The 14641-nt window shown below is 42.4% G+C and overlaps 1 protein-coding gene across 1 annotated transcript; it reads right to left on the bottom strand.

Moving 5' to 3' along the window:
* Nucleotides 1-11280: 11280 nt before the first annotated feature.
* On the bottom strand, nucleotides 11281-11619 carry LOC124276388 (glycine-rich RNA-binding protein 10-like). The gene has a single exon (XM_046712030.1). The coding sequence runs from the start codon at nucleotides 11617-11619 to the stop codon at nucleotides 11281-11283; it is 339 nt and encodes a 112-aa protein (XP_046567986.1).
* Between the last annotated feature and the right edge of the window lie 3022 nt (nucleotides 11620-14641).

Below are 14641 nucleotides of genomic sequence, written 5' to 3'. Positions count from 1 at the left end.
CGCGCAGTTTAGGTTGAAAAGTGTTGTCCACTAGAGGCTAGAGAATAACTTACCGATCGTCACTTTTCAATATCAGGTGTGTGAACTTCAGTGTCAAAAGTGAGCAAGTTCATTGTGCACAAAATGCGCGTGCCACGCGTGATACGTGACATCAAATTTCACCCAAAGTGCTTTTCTACATGTGTATTTAGGGTTATTTTTATAACGTTTCAAATAACTTTTATTTTATACAATTTCATGGCATGCAGAGCTACTTTTTACGTATGCTTGCTAATTAGATTTTAAATTGCCATGTGTCGGTGTCACAGTGCACTCAACTTCATTGCACTCATGAACATGTTTTGTCGAAATGTGCATAATATGTTAATCTCGGCATGTTACTTCATTGAGTCTGAATTCTACTGTAACTTTCTCCACACTCACTCCTGTAGCACACACAGCTAGTTCACTGTTTGAAAATATTCATCATCAATAGGTATGCATTATGATAAATGTCCGGAGAGCGGAAGGTCGCGGGTTCGATCGATGATCGCGTCTTACCAAAAGACGTTAAAATATGGTACTTGTTGGTCCCTGTCTTGCGCTCGGCACGAATGGGTACAACAAGGACTGGTCGGCTCGGAGTCAGTATAATATGTCTGAGTGGGGTATTCATGCTTCACTGCCGCATGGTATCTCAGTGGGCTAGCACTATAAAACCAGCTTCAGTCTGGGCTAGTACAAGCAGCCGCACATACACATTCACACGCATGCACGTCGTCATATGAGCGAAATATTCTCAAGGACGACGTTAAACCCAATTTCACCTCACCTCACCTCACCTCACCTATGATAAATGTTTTTGAACTCACCTGATGAAGGGAACATTCCATCCAGTCAATCATTCACTACCTGCAACAGATGGTTATGTTAAAGATGATAAGAGCACGTTGCTGTTCCACTAGCTGTAGTCGTGTTGATATATATCTACATGTATGTTTAACACAGTCTTTCAACGAGTCTAAGGTAATACCAAACTTCGCCTTACTTCTTGTTATTGCTGGAGACGTGGAGCCAAATCATGGTCCCGTTTCAGTGAACTCGCTCCATAAGGAACTACAGTGTATTCATATTTCACTTAAATTACCTCGTATTTCTAATCAAATCTTTGAATAAGATAGATTATGTTTTACAGAAACACACTTTGGTGATTCTGTAAACACACATGATTTGAAATTAGATTTTTTTTATTCTCCTTATAGGAGGGATAGGAATGTATTTGGTCGTGGTATCATTGTCATTGTTGTATGTTAAACGAAGAGTATATTTAGAGCCATACAATTATGAAAATATGTACCTCGAGGTTATCCTGCCACAGAAAAGATTATTATTAAGCGCATCATATAGACCACCTGACACCCCTGTGTTATATTGGGATTAACTAGAATTGAGATTCAATCGATGATATTAATATAGATTTGCTCAACTGCAATCAGCATCATCTGCAATATATTTTAGTCAGGAAGAGCTAACGTAATATTATTAAAGAGAGACGATTCGAGTCACTCAATACTTACAAACTCTGCTTGACCCTGTCGTTATCAGTGACGCTTGTGTAATTGTATAGAGTCGAGTGTGGTCGACTTCAGCACACATATCAATGAACTGCATTGACATGAAAAAGTCACTTGTGAGAGAAGTCTTGTATTACTTTGTTTTTAAAATTTAGAATCTCTCTACATGCCTTAAAATACAACGTTTTAGAAAAGATAATAATATATTGGAAGATTTATCATGTTTTTATTGTTCTTCTGGTAAAACTGAAGACGAATTTTACATATGATCAGTCTGTGGACCTTTTTCTGCCTGTCGATAGAAGTATTTATAATATAGTAATGATACCCACAAACGATGTATAATCTTCTTAATTGTAATGATGCTAATATTATCAAATCTGTTGCCATTTTCATAACACATTCGATGCCCATTTTTAAATCACGTGTAAACTTACTATCTCATGTCATGTGACCAATAGTAGTCATTAAGCAGCTTCAATTGTACTTGAGGCCACTGGGCCTAAACTATTGGATAAAACCTGTCTGCCTGTCTGTCCTCAATTACAAAGTTGTGACTATGCTCAGTTAAATGAATTAACTGAATAAACTGATTGAACGCCTTTGCTAAATAGTTACAAGACTATTGATACAAGATGTGATAGTTTCTGTCCACATTTAAAAACTACACAAGATTGTGAATACAAAGCATGAATACCACAGTGACAGTAAGGCCTAGAAAAAAACACGGGTTGACGGGGAACCACGTACAGTTATAAGAGTGAAAGCAGGCATAATTCAAGATATTTACTTTGTTTAATGCTCAAAATGTAAATGGAGAGACAATAGCATGGGTAAGGGCCGCAACTCTTTACATCGACTTGCCACACCTTATACGAATGTAGGCCGTGGTAGATAGAGACGACAGGTGTGGGGTGTAATGGTGCATTTCAATCATGGGAAATCTGGGTTTGGAAACCCGTGAAATATGGCAATTTGGACAATTTAGGTGAATACAGTATATGTCCCCATAGAAATACTTCATTGGTTGCAATTCAATATATCTGTGAACAGGCTAAGGATGAGAGGAAGCAGGTTGAAAATGAAAGCATTGCTATATTTTCAATAGATATTGTCAAAATAACTGTAAAAAATGGAATGTTTGAATAAACCTGAAATGACTGTATGTTAGCATCTGATGGGGATGTGTTTTTGGATGCCGTGAGGTTTAGCTGTATGTTAGCATCTAATGGGGCAGTGAGATGTAGCTCTATTTTACCATCTGATGGGAATGTGTTTCTGGTGTTCGTATGATGTTGAGCTTGGAGTCTTGGCTTGTTACTCTGAAGATTTTTAATTACGATGTTCGATGACTGTGTGAATGGAATATTTCTAAAAGTGGCATAAGTCTTTAACTGTTTTCCTACAACCATATTTCAAATTGAGATGTATAATTTGTGTTGGTAATGTACCTTGTGTTTGCTGTAAAGGTAATGTTTCAGTTGATGTCATCAAATTTATAAGTGAATTTTCTAGGACACCTTAACATGTTGTATCCTAAAGCTTGAAAGCTTCCAGCCACATAGGCATCCATACATTTTGAAATTTTGTTTTAAATTTCAGAGCTGAAACTATGAAATGAAACATGGACCACCAAGAAAAGCATGGGTTATAACGATTAACACAAAATACTTTAATATCAACACGTGTGATTCAGGTCATTTTAACATTCACCTGAACGTCCACCAAGATGATCCTCTCAGACAGAAGGAGGTTAAAGTCCGAGAGGAGGCCGAGTTCGTGACTGATGTCTCCCAGGCTGGCAGAGGTACTCACAGTGTTCTATATTCCTCTGTACCACATGTAGACATGTCCATGTACCTTAGTATGACTGAAACAGTGTAGTGTTAAAGGGAGACCTGGTGTGTGCCAGTATAAGGTTCTAGCCTGTACTTACAGTGTACCACATGTAGACATGTACATGTACCATAGTATGACTGAAACAGTGTAGTGTTAAAGGGAGACCTGGTGTGTGCCAGTATAAGGTTCTAGCCTGTACTTACAGTGTACCACATATAGACATGTACATGTACCTTAGTATGACTGAAACAGTGTAGTGTTAAAGGGAGACTGGGTGTGTGCCAGTATAAGGTCTAGCCTGTACTTACAGTGTACCACATGTAGACATGTACATGTACCATAGTATGACTGAAACAGTGTAGTGTTAAATAGAGACTGTGTGTGAGCAAGTAGAAGTATCTGCCCAGCTCGAGATTGTTTTCAAACTTATATTATATTGTGTGTCAGCCTTGCAGTTAATGATAATCATAACTGACAAAAATTGTTGGCACCAGCCACATGTAACAAGTACTGGACTGTGATCCCCTTTGAGATTTAGTATTGCATTTGTCATTTCAAAACCTCAGTATATGTTTTACAAAGAATGCTTGATCTTCGGGGTTGTTTTTTTTTAATATCAGTAATTGTGAAGTTTAATCATAACTTTCGATCTTGTTAAAAGTTTACTTTTCTTTCCATGCTTTTTTGTGCAATGAATATCAGCTCTGTTAGTAAGGAGTGTATCTACATATTTAACAAACGTTATCTATTTGTAGGTGAGCCTCAGGTTCAGCTTACAGGAGTGAGGTCAGAGGTCAACGTCTTTATGTCGCCAATTTGGTGGTATCGAGTACAGATGTGAGTGACTTTAGTTTTGCGTCGCTTTTAGCAATAGCACGGCGAGGGACACCAGAAATAGGGCTTCACACATTGTACCCATATGGGGAATCGAACCCGGGTCTTCGGCGTGACGAGCGAACGCATTAACCACTAGGCTAGTGGAAGTGTGCAAGTGCAGATGAGCTATCTCCACAGTACATGGGCTTTGTGTTTAGGTGTCGTGTGACAGTCGTTATCACCATCAGGTGACGCCGGCATATGACCTATATTACAAGGAAGCCGAACCTCCAGGTAGGTGTGTGCTGTACTGTCGCGACATATTCCAGAAAAGCTGTCTTGACAAGATATATTTTGCAGTCTAAATCAGCGCAATACATACGTGAGTATCGTAGATTATGTAATATCTATGTTGCCCTTGATTTAAGTTTTCACAATCAGGCGTCAGGACAAACAGGTAAACCCTTCATTGTAACTCCCACCTCAGACCCCATTCCTCGAAGTGTGTTGTGTGTGATGCATATGATATTGTACTTACAAACATGGAACTACTCTACCTAACGTTGTGACAGTGAATCGGGGTGTTAATTGTCGCATATTAGGGTTAGATAGATTCCGTTTCTTTCTAAACATCAAGCTGGAAGGTTCCAGACTTGACAGCAGACGACCATGAGGTGTACAATATCGTAGATTGTAGTGCATGAAGTTGTCGTTGTCGTCGTCACGTGACATGGAGGACTTGTTATCTAAGAGGCGTAACTGTGCAGTGGATCGGTGAAACAAATCTCTACTTCAGCGTCTATGTGTAGTCGGGTATGTAGATCCAGGAACAAGAGTTGCGGGTGGAAAAATAGCTAATGGCTTTAGGTGGATCATTATTTGGGAAATAGAGTGGTATTGTTATAGGTAGAACGAGGGGAATGACATGGAGGTAGATAGTTTATTGTGTGCCCGTACACGCCTCTACATCCTCCCGTTTTACACCTCCACCTCCCCCTCCTATCTGTACCCGTCTCTCTCTCCCTCGTACACGATTCTCCCTCTTACTCTTACCTGTCTCTCACTTAAACTCGTTTCCGCCTCTCCCTCCTCCACCTCCTATCTGTACCCTTCTCTCTCTCCCTCGTACACGATTCTCCCTCTTACTCTTACCTGCCTCTCACTTAAACTCGTTTCCACCTCTCCCTAATGCCCTGTTCATACTCGTAACTGCCTGTAAGTAGTATATAGGCCTTAATGGCGGCAAAATCTATTTTTAGCTATGGGGCTTTATAGTGTCAAAATATATTTTTAGACCATGAGTCATGTCAACACCTGCTGTTTCTATTTTTAGAAGAGTCTATATTTAGACCATGACTCATATCAACATCTGGTGTTTCTATTTTTAGACTGGTGGGTAATATAAAGTCCCCCGAACAGCCCCATGTCATACACAGCTCAGTCACTACACCTAGTGATTACACATTGTGGATATACTCCATACCAGTGTAATTGTTTTTGGAATACTAAACAACTTGTGATTATACTGTGTGATTCACTGGATGTATATTTTCAATAACTCAGCCTCTCAACTACACATCTCTGGAGTGACTACACATTATACTACCAGTGTATTTCTCTTTTATCTCAAAGCGAGCGCCCGTTATCGCAGTATAAATTACCGTCTGACTAACTATAACTATTGAGAATGTGAAATTCAAATGTATACAACGTCCTACCTTCAGTCCCTACATTGTTACACAGAATACATCGTAACACAGATTAAGATTTTCATCATCATCAAATTGAACGAGTGTTGGGGATAAAGACTATTCTAGTGTACATGAAGTCAACTTACCTCTGTTCATCATATCCATATGAATGACATCAGGGAATAACACATCCATAGGTACCATTTCATGATGTTTTGTTGAGTATGACAAGACACTCATTCATGTGGAGACAACAGATTGATTCACACTGTTCTCCAACTATGAATAAGACATTTGCCCACCCATGACTCCGATGTAAACACAAAATACATATAACAAACATTTTCCTGTGACAGTACTCAACCATGCATGCACAAGCGTAAAACTAGGTCACAGACCGCGTCCCTCGCCGCCATTTTGAAAAAAAATTATAAATAAATAGATTTAAACAAATAACAAAGTCCTAGCCATGCCCGCCGATGAAAAAAACTGAGTAAAATGTTGAAAGTCATAGCGAAATCACACACAGCATGCTTCTCACCAACATATCCCATGTAGAACCTACTTTAAAATCCCACATAATCATATTAATAAACACAGCCCCATACACACACAGAATACAACCTATAGAAAGTTGATTACACATTACTCACATATGCCATGAGCCTACTTTAAAACTCACACACAATCACATGAATAAACACAGCCCGATACACACATAGGATACGACCGATAGAAAGTTGATTACACATTACTCCCATTTGCCATGAATCTTTAAATCCCAACACAATAAACACAGTCCAATCATAATCAGAACCTTTTCCTAGGTTCATCGTTTTTCTAAACTACAGCTAACTCTACAGAAAACACTGTCATTGTACCTGATATGACTGTCATTCCCTTTACTGAGGGTGATATTAGTGATAACTCTACAGAAAACACTGTCATTGTACCTGATATGACTGTCATTCCCTTTACTGAGGGTGATATTAGTGATAACTCTACAGAAAACACTGTCATTCTACCTCATATCACTGTCATTCCATTTACTGAGGGTGATATTAGTGATAACTCTACAGAAAACACTGTCATTGTACCTGATATGACTGTCATTCCCTTTACTGAGGGGGTGATATTGAGTGTCATTGTACCTGATATGACTGTCATTCCCTTTACTGAGATATTAGTGATAACTCTACAGAAACGCTGTCGTTCTACGCTGTCATTCTACCTCATATCACTGTCATTCCATTTACTGAGGGTGATATTAGTGATAACTCTACAGAAAACACTGTCATTGTACCTGATATGACTGTCATTCCCTTTACTGAGGGTATTAGATATTACAAAAACACTGTCATTCTACCTCATATCACTGATAACTAACTCTACAGAAAACACTGTCATTCTACCTGATATGACTGTCATTCCCTTTACAGAGGGTGATGTTACTGATAACTCTACAGAAAACACTGTCATTCTACCTGATATGACTGTCATTCCCTTTACTGAGGGTGATATTAGTGATAACTCTACAGAAAACACTGTCATTCTACCTGATATGACTGTCATTCCCTTTACTGAGGGTGATATTAGTGATAACTCTACAGAAAACACTGTCATTGTACCTGATATGACTGTCATTCCCTTTACTGAGGGTGATATTACTGATAACTCTACAGAACACGCTGTCATGCTACCTGATATGACTGTCATTCCCTTTACAGAGGGTGATATTAGTGATAACTCTACAGAAAACGCTGTCATTCTACCTCATATCACTGTCATTCCATTTACTGAGGGTGATATTAGTGATGACCTTACAGAAAACACTGTCACTCTACCTCATATGACTGTCATTCCCTTTACTGAGGGTGATATTACTGATAACATTACAGAAAACACTGTCATTGTACCTGATATGACCGTCATTCCATTTATACCTCATATCACTGTCATTCCATTTACTAAGAGTGATATTAGTGATAACTCTACAGAAAACACTGTCATTCTACCTCATATGACTGTCATTCCCTTTACTGAGGGTGATATTACTGATAACATTACAGAAAACACTGCCATTGTACCTGATATGACTGTCATTCCATTTACAGAGGGTGATATTACTGATAACATTACAAAAAACATTGTCATTCTACCTGATATGACTGTCATTCCATTTGCTGAGGGTGATGTTTCTTATAACATTACTCTAAAACCCTGTCATTCAACTTCATATGTGGTAACATTACATACTGTTTAAAAAAGATAACAATTAACATCAAGTAATGATCTTTCACTATCGCAGAAAAACGAATGACAAGGGATGCTTCATTGTGCAAAAATACATTTGTCATTCGTCATTTGCTGTTATTCGTCATTCAGATTAGGGAGACCCAACAAAGCGCATTAAATCTTGGCGCCAACAGCCCCGACCTAAAACCGGTTCTGTCAAACTGGATCGCAAACAGTCCTATCAAACCGGTTCGCAAACGGTTCTGACCCAAAATGGCTACATGTCCAAACCGGCTACATGTCCAAAACGGCTACATGTCCAAAACGGCTTTGTAGACCAAAACGGCTTACAACACAAGTGACCATTTGTAATAGCTTATGTATTTATAAACCTTTTCCTATGACAGTACTCAACCATATATATATATATATGATCATACGATTACGATTACGATTGTTGTTATCTCGTATTCAATACAATGAACTGAAACAGTTGTTATCTTCAATACAATGAACTGAAACAGTTGTTATCTTGTATTCAATCAACAGGAATGACGCTTAAACTGAAACTTGTATGTCTGATAATAGTATGATCATGTTAAAAATTTCTGTGGATTCAGTGAAATAGGGTTGAAATTCCTATTATAAAAACCAAGAATTGTACAACAGTTGTCTTATGTCAATCCTCCAGCAATACATTCAGTGAGTTTAGTACACTCTCAGCAATAGTCCACCTCTCTGGCGGTGGTCTGTACATAATTGCCCAGACAATCCAGTGATCAACAGGATGAGCGTCATTCTACACAATGCACCATGTGTCAACCAGCGAGCCTGACCACCCGATCCCGTTAGTCGCCTCTTACGACAAGCATGGGTTACTGAAGGGTAACCCAGACCTTCATGGGTACAATGCATTAAGAAACAAGAGAGATATACAGATTTCATTGTTTATTAGCTCCGTTTCAAATGAGTAGACATTAGGATAGGAGCTCTCCCAAATGCCTACTTTACATCTGTTGTCTTATTACCCTTCCTCATCCACCTGTCCTTCACTCTCTTCATCAGATGTTATGTCTTCATCTTCAGTCATGCCTTCGACCCAAGACTTATATTGGTACAATTTTGAAATCACTTCATGATACATATTATTTGTTTCTTTTACTTGTTTCAGTATTCCTTGTGTCTTTGGTACAGGTACAGATAAGTAATAAATCGGGCATATGTCTCTTTAAACGTGCTCCACATCAATTTGTTCAGTTTGGCTTGAATCATGTCTTCGTTTAAACCTCTTTTTATGTACAGCTGTCGTTTCTCATCCAAAAAGTCTTTATTCAGCTCACGCGTACGTGAATACATTTGTCTTATACCTTGCTCTTCAAGATCAGCCATCTTATTTTTCCTGTTGTGTGTGACATCGCTTAATGATTCAACATCATCGTCCTCATTTTCCATTTCAGGACATTGTTTATCGTGTAAATGTCTTTGTAAGTTTCTTTCCCATTCCACAAGTCCATCCTCCTTTCAAAATACCTGTGTCCACAAGTTGGGCTGCATTACTCATTTTCCTCTTCCATTCAAGACTCCGTTTATATTCATCCTTTCGTCTATTTCCTTTTCCACAGGGGTTAGCCCACAAGGCAGTCCTGTGCATGAATGTCTTTATTGGCTTCGTGCTCCTTTCTCTGTGCGTCTTTTTTCTGCTGCTGTGTGTGTGGTGCTTCTGCTGTGTCTGGGATCTTTGTTCCTGTGGGTTTCGATCCTGGGATCCTGTGTGTCCATCCAGTCCACAGTGGTCTGTCTCCTTCTTTCCTGTGTTCCTGGGTTTTCCACTGTCGGGATCTGTTGTTCCTGGGGTTCTTTATCTTTCTTCCATACAGTTCAGTCCTTGGGTGTCCACCTTGGTCTCCACGTGTGTAAGGTCTCACTTCCTTCCGTGTCCGTTGTGTGGTCCACTGTCACTGGTCATGCTTCCTTGGCCACTGTGCTCTTCGTGTGGCCATGTCACTGGGGTCGTTCTGGTCATGCTCACTCTGTGTGTGTCTGGTCTGTCTGTGGTCTTCCTTCTGGCTGTGTCCACTGTGTCACTGTGTCTGTGTCTGTCTCATTCATTTCCTCTTGTCAGTCCATGTCTGTGTTGTCTGTCTGTCTCATTCCTCGTGCTAGGATCTCTGTGTCCTCTCCTCTGCTGTGGTTGTAGTCCATTTCTGTTCTGTCCATGCTGGTCCCTCTTTCTCCTGTCTGGGATCATCTACTACAATTCTTGTGTCCCTCTGGTCACCATGCCAGCTAGGACTCTATTTCCTTGGATCAGTCTTTCTGGGGTCCATTCAGTCTGTGGTCGGGCTCGTGTCCACATCCATGTGTCCTGTGTGTCCACTGTGTCTCCTGTGTATCCATCGTTTGATGATCGTCCTTGGGGCTCATGTCCTTCAGTTGTCCACTGATCCTGTGGGTTCGTGTCCACTCCTACCACTTTCCTCCGTGTCGTCCATGCCTGTTCCATGGCTACTGTTCAGTGGGGCTGTGTGTCATGTCTCTCCCTCTCCTTGTCCTCCACATGGGATTCCATGTCTGTCTCATCTATGATTCTCATTGTCCACTCCTGTGGGCTGTCTCGGTTGGTCTCAAGTCTCCTGGGAATGTGGTCCATGGTCCTCTGGGGCCTCTCTGGGATGTCTCGATTGGTCCCTGTGGGTTGCCTGTCCTGTACGTGCCTCTCCATATCTCCCCTGCGTTTGCTCCTACCAGTGCCTCTGCTCCTCCTCCTATCACTCCTGTGTGCCTGCCCTCCGTGCCCGCCTCTCCATATCTCCTGGGTTTGCTCCCTGGTGCCTCTTGCTCCTCCTCCTGTCTGTGTGCCTGCCTATATGCTACCCGTGCCCGCCTCTCCATCTCCCTAGTTCGGCTCCTGTCTCCTCCTCCCTCCTATCATCCTGTGTGCCTGTGCCTGCCCGTGCCTCCATATCTCCTGGGTTCATCCTACCCATTGCCCGCCTCTCCTCTCCCTCCTATCCACTCCTCTGTGTACCTGCCTGTGCCTGCCATTACCCATATTTTCCAAATCCTGGTTCAGTGTCTCCATCCTCCTACTATCAGCTCCTATCTCCCTCTGTCTGTCCTCCTGGGTCTTCCTCTTTCAACTCTTCTCATATTCCTTCCTCAATCCCTCCATTCTCCCCTCCCCTCCCCCCTTCCTCTCCCTCTTCCCTCCCTCCTTCCAGATCTCCATTCCTACCACCACTTCCCCCACCACCATCCACTCCATACCACCCCTCTCCACTTCCTCCCCTTCCATTCCCTCCGTTTCCCTCTCTCATCCACTCCTCTCCTACCCATTCCACATCTTTCCATTCCACCACCCCTCCCTCACCTCCTCTCCTCTTCCCCCTTCCATCCTCCCTCCCTTCTTCCATATTTATATCTACCACTATCCACTTCACATCTCCACTCCATCTCCTCCTCTCCCTCCTTTTCCACCTCTCCATCCTCCTCCTCAGTCCACTCCTTCCCCGTCTCTCACCATATTCTTCCACTCACCCCGTCCACTTTCATCCTTGTCTGTCCTACCCCGGATCTGTTTAGCCACCTCCACTCAGGGCTGTCCACCCTCACTCGTGGCCTCCTCCATGTCATGCCTCTCCTGTGGTGCCTGTGCAGTCTCCGGCTCCACGTGCCTGTGCAGTCTCACATGCGTGTGGTCTCGTGCCTCAGTCTCCACATGCCACCTGTGCAGTGCAAGTCTCTCCATGCCAGTCTCCATGCCTGTGGTCTCGTGCCTGTGCAAGTCTGTGCCTGGGTCTCAGTCCTCCACGTACCTTCCTCCTGGTCTCACGTGCCTGGGGCTGGTCCTCTCGTGCCGTGCCTGGGCCTCCTGTGCCGGTGCCACATTTCCGGCTCACCACTCCACTCCTTGTCTTGTCCTGGCTCCCTCCTGTGGGGTTCCTCCCTCTGTGGCTCCCTCCTCCACTGGGTTTCCCCGTGCCAGCTTCCTGTGCCTCCTCCTGCCCGTGCCTCCTCCCAGACTCCCTCCTGACCCTTGTCCTTCCTGTGATCTCCCTCTACGCCTGTTGCATCCCTGTGGCTCGGCCCTCCTCCCATTATCTCCTTCTACCCGGTTCCTTCCAGCCCTACCCAGTGCCTACCTCTGCCTCCTGCAGTACCCTCTCCCTCGTGCCTGTGCCACTTGTGTGCCCCCTACCCATACCCTCCCCCGTGGCTCTCTCCTGCAGGTGCCTCTCCATCCTACCGTGCCCATGGCCTTTGCCTCCCTACCAGTCTCAGTCCTCTCCTCTTACCCAAGAGCCATGTCAGCCTGCCTCGTTTTCTCCTTCTGCTCCTATCCGCCTCAGCCTCCTCTCCTCTAGTAGGCCTCGATCTAACATGAAGGTTTCTACTCAAGGTGCTTCGATATATTTCTTGGAATCGATGCCATTCTTGATATTTATGTTCGTATTATTGGATTCAGTGATGTAGGGACAATATGATATGTGTTTCAGGAATGGACGCCTTCCCCAAATGTTCTGTCTGTCATGACAGTTTACCCATAAGGCCCTCCCCTACCTACTGCCCTAATCTACACTTAAAATTAATGTGTGGGACAGTGTGTGACCAACTGCAGCTGGTGAGTTAGTGATGTCATGTTGCATGTCAAGAGGGGGAGGTCAACCTCAAAGGAAACAACCCTCCAACAGGATGCGGTGGAATGAAGGAAATGTCCACCTGACAGTCAAACATCGCCCACAGAGCTTCTCTGTACACACAGAAGATGACAGCAATAGGCTGTGTGTTGGTGTCAGAGTCTTGAGGGGATTACTCTGTGAATATAGAGACATGCTGGCAACAGTTTCAAAGCTACCAGACTGACATGTTGTTGTTGAAACTCCTGTGGACCACAGCACCGGGAAGCATGGAGGCTGAACCAGTTTGCAAACTTCACAAAGAGCGTTATCCTCTTGAATATTTTGACAAAACTGTAACATTTTTAATCTGTATGCCTGAAATGCAGGCTTGGCGACCATGCTGATCAACGACGTTGAGAATTTAGACAGTAGCTTCTGATGTTGCTAAGCAAGGGCGGATAGAACAACATGGGAAGAACGTGACTGCACATCATACGTCTCACCAAGCATATCTGAAGAGCATCAGCAAAGTCATCAATGACACAAAGCAAGAAAGCAGTGCTGTGAAGGAGACGATCCACCACACATTCGTTCTTCTCTGAGAGGACACACTCGATCAAAGAGAGACGGATCTGATCATCGATCTTGACAATCAGACGAAGCAGAAACTGTCGTATCTACACATAGAGCAAGGTACCTCGCGAAGGCGAGCGTGAACGATGCAAGTGGACCTGAGACTACATCAAGACAGTGCTCAGATATGCTTCGGAACTCGGACTTTCTGACCACTGGAGAGTTCAATACAAGAAACAACGAAGACTTACCTCCAGATCAGTTCCACCAGATGCTGCACTGTTCACCTGCAGCCGTTGTTATTCAGCACATGAGAGGACTGGCGAGAAATTGAAATCCGACATTTCTGAGTTTGGGTCTCTCGTTAGAGATGGATCAACATCTGATGAACACACTCTGACAGGTGCTTACTTCTGACTCTGGCATTATATGTTATATATTAGATTTGTTTAGTATTTCCTAGCATACTGTCAAGTATTATTTGATTAGGCTTTGTCAGAAAACATTGATAGCTTGTAGATGTTTCTCTTGACCATTCATTTAATTTGACTTTAAGATGGTGAGCTGATGCTCGTTCTATTCCTTTTAACACAAACTCAGTGAAACATAAAATGATCGATTGGTAACCCAGTTGTTGGTTATTTTACAGACAGAGGGTACACAGACAGATGATATCCACATCTACCTGACCGGAGAACACACTCACGCATGTACTTGCTTAGTAAGCATACATATATGCATACGTCTCAGTAGTCTCTGGGGTAATAATTATTCTCACCTGCGTACATATAATGTTCATATTGAACTTATGCTTGTATGTTACAAGTGAAACAAGCCTACTCGTTTTGTGAATCTTGAATTGCGACATTGAAATATATTCTTTTGTTTCAAGCTGAAAGCCCAGAGAGGCTGCTAACGATCCAGCACCCACTAACACAGTTTGGTGAGAGATTTTAGATTACTTTGAAAACGTAACGACGGAAAACATCGTTACCGTATGTGTCCCTTTATTTTGTATGCCATATTTTCCAGAGCACACATGCTTCCAACTCCTTTATGATTTAAACAGGACATGGTTATGGATGGGCAGAAAATGGCCTCATAAAATATTTATCCCAAAAGTATATCTTATATGAACAATTTTACGGTCTTTCATATTGACATGATACTGTGATACATTAGTAATGATAGCTGGCCTTAGAGGGCAGATATCTGATGATACGTTATCAATATAGCCGTTTAGTAATGGACAGAAGCTGAGGGCTACAAACAATGTTGAAAAAGTGACTCTACTGATATTACAGGGGACCAGATC

The sequence above is a fragment of the Haliotis rubra genome, unplaced genomic scaffold, assembly GCF_003918875.1.
Source record: "Haliotis rubra isolate DU_JTF1 unplaced genomic scaffold, ASM391887v1 Scf2088, whole genome shotgun sequence".
Lineage (NCBI taxonomy): Eukaryota > Metazoa > Mollusca > Gastropoda > Lepetellida > Haliotidae > Haliotis > Haliotis rubra.
Note: the sequence above shows the minus strand (reverse complement) of the source record. Positions and strands in the feature narration are given on the sequence as shown.

What these genes read in the sequence shown, in the direction of transcription:
- LOC124276388 (XM_046712030.1), bottom strand. Translation starts at nt 11,619, where the DNA reads ATGGAGAGGTGGAAAAGGAGGGAGAGGAGGAGATGGAGTGGAGATGTG.